Source organism: Protomyctophum parallelum (genome assembly GCF_964188405.1).
Source record: "Protomyctophum parallelum genome assembly, chromosome: 16".
In the NCBI taxonomy this organism is placed as follows: domain Eukaryota; kingdom Metazoa; phylum Chordata; class Actinopteri; order Myctophiformes; family Myctophidae; genus Protomyctophum; species Protomyctophum parallelum.
In genome coordinates this window covers 38,784,485-38,791,122 of record NC_139711.1, presented here as the reverse complement: position 1 = coordinate 38,791,122, position 6,638 = coordinate 38,784,485, and the positions used below count along the sequence as shown (strand labels likewise).

General features: G+C 42.4%; 1 protein-coding gene across 2 annotated transcripts in view; it reads right to left on the bottom strand.

Annotated features, from left to right (window-relative positions):
- Nucleotides 1–3,199: 3,199 nt before the first annotated feature.
- Nucleotides 3,200–6,638, bottom strand: part of adam19b (ADAM metallopeptidase domain 19b) — a 40,084-nt gene continuing 36,645 nt past the window's right edge. For both annotated transcript variants that reach the window (XM_083786594.1, XM_083786595.1), the window contains exons 22-23: nucleotides 5,114–5,199; nucleotides 3,200–3,713 (exon numbers count right to left, since the gene is read on the bottom strand). In XM_083786594.1, the coding sequence (XP_083642720.1) occupies nucleotides 3,707–3,713; nucleotides 5,114–5,199 (93 nt within the window). In that variant the 3' untranslated portion in view covers nucleotides 3,200–3,706. The remainder of the gene's footprint in view (nucleotides 3,714–5,113; nucleotides 5,200–6,638) is intronic.

Sequence of the window (6,638 nt, the reverse complement as noted above, 5' to 3'; positions counted from 1 at the left end):
TCCCTGCAGCACACAGAGTCCACATCAACATCATTGTGGAGAATAGTACCGTGTAGACCAGTGACCTGTCCTTATATAATGTTTGTGTGGAAATGGGAATATCTTATGTGGTTGGAAAAAACGTATAATTGGATGCATTCCAAAATCAACTGTACATGATTCATGAATGCATTCTCATGTTTTCTTAACACTGCCAGGCGTGCCAGCTGAAGGTGGGGCAAGACATTGTTGTCCACTGTCAGCCAAATTCAGATAATCTTTCGGCCTCTTCGCCACCTTCCTCCTCCTCGTCAGTCGCAGTGATGCTAGAAATGGATGACGTTGTGAAATATCTTTCAGACAACTCCGTTGGATGTTTCATCTTCAAATGCATTGTTGATTTGTGGTAGGATGCGTTCAGAAGAATCGCCATGTAACGGCCTATAGTGCGATTTCTGTTCACTAATGTAGTGTACTGTACTGTAGTGCACTATAATAGTAATTAGGAGTCAGTTGCAAATTCTCTCCCCCCTCAGTTTAAGTTTCGCCATGTCATAGACTTCAAAAGAATGATTTAGAGCCAACAAAATGTGTTTGACCTGCTCTTATTCTATTGATAATGTAAACATGCGAATGAATAGTCGGAACCTAGTGTAAGGCTTTGCCCTATACACAGTTTATTGAGTGTGTGCACGTGTGCATGCGTGTGCGTGTGCGCGTGCGCGTGTCAGCGGTATCATACAATAGAGTGAAAATGTTGCACCCTCATTATAAACATTTGGGCGTGTGTAATCCACTTACAAATTAGTTTGATTGATCTTTATTTACTGTACCTAGTCCTTTACACAGTGGGTGGATCTGTTAAACAGTTTAATTCCTAAGCAAATTTCACATATTATTTGTTAAATATTTCTCATTATGTCGATTAGTGTATAGCAATAACTTGAGAGAAATACAGTCCAATACAGAGAGGCATCTGTGCAATAATGACATGGGTTGCCGAAATGCCACACACCTGCTAATGTCACATTCTGCCTTATTGCACTGAAAACATGGTTACTGTCTGTCTGTCTGTCACCTACTGTACCTAGTACCTACCTAGTATCTAACTAGCGTTGTGGCACTCCTGTCCTGACATTCCTGGAATGGGTGAGGTGGTGGAACTAATTTTGAGATGCAGGTGTGAATATCAGAGGATTAGTCCTTCTTCACATACAGAAGAGGACCGACAGAACATTCCCCTGCCATTAAGTAAGAAACAATAGAAGTTACAGAGATCAACTTCACGCCATAGTGCTGGTGGAGTGAAGGGAGGGTGGGAAGAAGAGCAGACAGACAAACAAAATGTACATTTTATTTGAAGTCCAGTTGAAGGCACTACTGTTCAGTACTGCCACTCAGTTTGCATAGGGTGCATTAGATGATAAAACATTAGAACTGATCAATTTCCATATATTCTGTTAAACAGCCACATACAGCCACATACATACACACATACTTTGCGCTTGTTTCAACAAAACCTTAAAATTGAAAATAAGAATTGTTTGTCATTGTATTTAAGTACGGCAATTGCAAGTCAAGAAATAAACTTTCCTTTCAACATGAATCAACAATCAGTTCTGCATTCTGGCAGAGGTCATAATATGTGAATGTGAAAGTAATTTAAGGTGCTACTCTTTTTTTACGTAACGGAATGAATGGAAAACAAAAAACATGGCTTATTTATGCTTTCCATAAAACATAAAAAAAGCTTTTGTCCAGAACAAAGACGACAGTCTCACTGATTGTCAGTGACCAAAAGTAATACAAGCCCAATTTCACCAAAAAAGAAAAGAAAAAAAAAACGTTCTGTATGGAACTGAAAAAAGATGTATAGCTCACTTCATAAATGGTGATTTACATGGAACCTGATAAATTCAAATGGAACCAATTGAAGAGTCTCGGTTTTTAGGAGCATTTCATGGTTTTATAAATACAAACCAGGTGCATTCATTCATCAAGAACACTATAAATTGGTTCCAACCATACAGAACCTTTTTTGGTGTTTGATGGACACCTTGAAAAAGGTGCACAAGCTTTTAAAAGTGCAGCATAAGACAATATAAAAACATGTTCCAGAACAGTTATTGCTACATTTCATGTCCCTCATCCTAAGTAGAAGCGTATACATACAGCATGCATGTACACTCTCAGAAAAAGAAAAAGCTTTTCTCCATGGAACTGAAAAAGGTTCTAAAAAGCCTGCATCAGGATTCTTTATACAGACTCCATGATTCTCAAACATTTATATGGTTTCATATAGAATCGTTTAGGAGACATATTGAACCTCGTTAGGTTTATAAAGAAAGGGAAAAACAAAAACAAATGTTATTGGACAAAATGGTAATAGGCTACAGGAAGAAAAACAATATGATTCCTGAAGAAGATCCAACCGGATCAAAACATTGAATCAATAAACCAGTGGAGCTGAGTATAATTTACCAGTGTTGTCAACTTGTCACTGTTGTGGACTCTATTTTTCAACCATAGAACCTTTGTCAATTTCAAACAGTCTTTTTTCTTTCTCCAAGAGTGTTGGACCATCTATAATCCCTATGAGTCCAATTCTTCATACACAAAGAAGCATAACCACAGCACTACAGGCAGGTTTTCTTAACGTAAGATATGCCCTAATTACAGCTTCATCCTCCTGTAGCAACACCATGTACATAAACTACACTGTAAACACTTCATTTATAGTTGGTCGTACGTCGGTGTCGCATGCCGAACGCAGCCGGTCTACAAAGCTCGTAGGTTGGTTTATTTTCGGCACACAAAAAACGGCGCTCATGTTCATTTTTGATAATAAATACACATGTGGCAGTGTCTCAGCACTGTTCAAACAATGTCACGATAATCTCAATGAATTCACAGGATGTCTGGTTAAGGCAGACTCACTCACACATAATTTACTGGAACATTGATTAAGCCCAAGTATTTAAAGCACATTCAGTGGGTTGCTTCCGCTGAGTGTGCGACCTGATCTGTGACTTAGCTTAATTCAGCCATTAGCTACACACATACACCTGTCGTCTGATCTGAGTTAAGTCCGTAGGGGTCGCGGCTCCCACACCGGGACGGGGATTGGGGGAGGCTTGCGCACTCAGGGAGAGGCGATATAATCAAAAAAAACGACGCGCCCCCTGGGACAACCCAGGGACACGGCTGTTGTGTTGCGTGGACAGCGACAGCCACGGCCACCAGGAGCACCGACTGGCCCCGAGTACCCACCCTTAATCACCCCCTCGGCGGGCATTAAGTCGGTGGGGTCCTGCGGTCCGAGAACAATACCCATGGAGCACAGAAAAGCAACGCGCGGCGCCTACCGACTCACCAACGACCTCAGATCAGACGAGAGGCCCCGCTGAATTTAAGCATACCGTATTACTAAGTGGAGGAAAAGAAACTAAACAAGGATTCCACAGCCATTTTTTCTGTTGTTACAGATTATGAAAGTGCACAGTGTAACTTGACATATTTCCTTGATTTGAGTGATTTCATGTCTGCTTACATGTGGCACATTCCATCGGCCCTGTGCCTGTCAGAATGTACATCCTAGACTCCGTTCTGTATGTTCAGAGCAGTGCCCTACAATGAATGTTCCCTCAGCCAGTGGTTCACACGTCACACTAGTCTATAATAACGTGACAAAAGTGGGTGGTCCTCAATTTCTCCCTGAGCTCTTGCTTTAGGATCTAAAAAGAGAAAAAAGATGACACAAATCAATGTCAAGTGTGCGGAAAGTTTGTAATATTGAACAAACTCTCTGTAAAGCACTTTCATGCAAACACGACTATAGAGATACTGCATGTGTACTGATTCACATTTAGGACATCATCTGTAGCAATATGAAGAGAAAAAAAAAGTGTTTTGCAAAAATCGGTTTCCTGGTGGCGCTATAACAGGACGATCTGAAGAATTTGGGGCAGATGTTCGGCTCTGGTATACAGGAAGTGTGCGTCACACAGCCAGGGACACACATGGACACACTCTAAAGCCAAATTCCAATACCCAGAATCTCGGCTACTCGCTCACTCGTACTCAGTCACTCCAGCAAGGTGGTGTTATGGTGGAATTGGTGACCTGCTGAAATATGTGACAACTGTGTAGACAATCACATAATGTAAATGTGTCCTTATGTCAATTGTTGCAGTTTGTTCATTAGCAGAGTTCAACCTAACTGTATTTAGGCCATGTATTTAAAGACTTCCATGTAATAGTTGTGTGAACAAGATGGTCACACATTTGGCAGGTCACCAATTTCACCGTCATTTGCCATGCTGGAGTGAGCGAGTGTGAGTGAGCGAGTGGCCGAGATATTGGGTATTGGAATTTGTCCAATACAGTCAGTTGGTATTTGCAATGCCAGTTGGTACCACAAGGTGGTGCACTGCTTCCTTTTTGGTTGCTCTTCAGAGTGTGCACAAGATACCAACTTCCATTTTCTCTCTTGTATTATGTTGGCACACACGGACTGCTGTACGGTCCGTTCCATTTCTGCTTTAATATGTTAGTGCCGTAAGTCTAGCTTCATTGTGGTAGATGTTCATGTTATTTGGCAGCTTATTGACAGTTATCCGTGGCCTGTGTCAATTACCTGGACATCTGCTGGACCTATGCTACTAGCCCTCTACCCCAATACCAACACATCACAATATGGACAGATGGACCTATGCTACTAGCCCTCTACCCTAATACCAACACATCACAATATGGACAGATGGACCTATGCTACTAGCCCTCTACCCCAATACCAAGTTACCAACACATCACAATGTGGACAGATGGAGGACAGGGTGCGAAACATACTCTCTGCCACGCCTTCGGCCTGGCGAAGACAATAGAACCTTCGGCGCTGATCAGTCCAGTGGTTTGTGAGAATGTGTGTGAATGCAGGCAAGTGCACACATAGACATCAATGGTGGCTTGAGCCTGCACATCCCTGTGTGTCTGGAGACAAGTCCGGACACACACATTCACACAGACAAACACACACAGACCAACCCTCTCCTGCAGAACCAGCACATAAAAAAACTAGCTATGAGATAAAGGTTGACATTGATTGGCTAAAAAAAGGCAACTGCAGATCATTTACCTGTTTGGTTTGCGCTGTCCAGCAGATGGGGCCAGAGACTCTTTTCCTCTCTGGAGGGAGTCTGTAGTCCTCTCCTTGTTTTGCTCCTGTTTAACAACAAGTACATTATCAGTATTGATGGACACATAATATATCCAAAACCTGCACATTTTCTCACATGGTACTGTTTTAATTGCTCTGACCAATGGATGGCCCCAAGTGATCCGAAACAACCAGGTAAGAAAGTTCAGAGCTATTGATGTTTTTGCAACCCAGGCCAGCACATGACCACTTTCAACATGGTGTTCCATTTTAGTCATTATAGGTGACCAAACATTTAAAACATTACATTACATTACTAAAAAACTCTGGTGCACAGCATGTATTGTGAGACAAGAAAGAGGTGCTGGCAACAGCAAGAACGTAATCAGACACAAGATAAGGCACTGTGGTAGAAACCTCATAGTAGCCTCATACTCAAAGAATGTCGTGTTTACAAAGATATTTATTGCAAGCAATGTGTTTTTCTCAGTGCTGTTGAAGCATCTTTGTTTGCCCAAAATGCGCTGGGCCTGAGCGTGCAGTTACTACCACACATTAATGTGTTGGTGCTGAGCGTGCAGTTACTACCACACATTAATGTGTTGGTGCTGAGCGTGCAGTTACTACCACACATTAATGTGTTGGTCCTGAGCGTGCAGTTACTACCACACATTAATGTGTTGGGCCTGAGCATGCAGTTACTACCACACATTAATGTGTTGGTCCTGAGCGTGCAGTTACTACCACACATTAATGTGTTGGTCCTGAGCATGCAGTTACTACCACACATTAATGTGTTGGTCCTGAGCATGCAGTTACTACCACACATTAATGTGTTGGTCCTGAGCGTGCAGTTACTACCACACATTAATGTGTTGGGCCTGAGCGTGCAGTTACTACCACACATTAATGTGTTGGTCCTGTGCGTGCAGTTACTACCACACATTAATGTGTTGGTCCTGAGCATGCAGTTACTACCACACATTAATGTGTTGGTCCTGAGTGTGCAGTTACTACCACACATTAATGTGTTGGTCCTGAGTGTGCAGTTACTACCACACATTAATGTGTTGGTCCTGAGTGTGCAGTTACTACCACACATTAATGTGTTGGTCCTGAGTGTGCAGTTACTACCACACATTAATGTGTTGGTCCTGAGTGTGCAGTTACTACCACACATTAATGTGTTGGTCCTGAGTGTGCAGTTACTACCACACATTAATGTGTTGGGCCTGAGCGTGCAGTTACTACCACACATTAATGTGTTGGTCCTGAGCGTGCAGTTACTACCACACATTAATGTGTTGGTCCTGAGTGTGCAGTTACTACCACACATTAATGTGTTGGTCCTGAGTGTGCAGTTACTACCACACATTAATGTGTTGGGCCTGAGAGTGCAGTTACTACCACACATTAATGTGTTGGGCCTGAGCGTGCAGTTACTACCACACATTAATGTGTTGGGCCTGAGCGTGCAGTTACTACCACACATTAATGTGTGTGG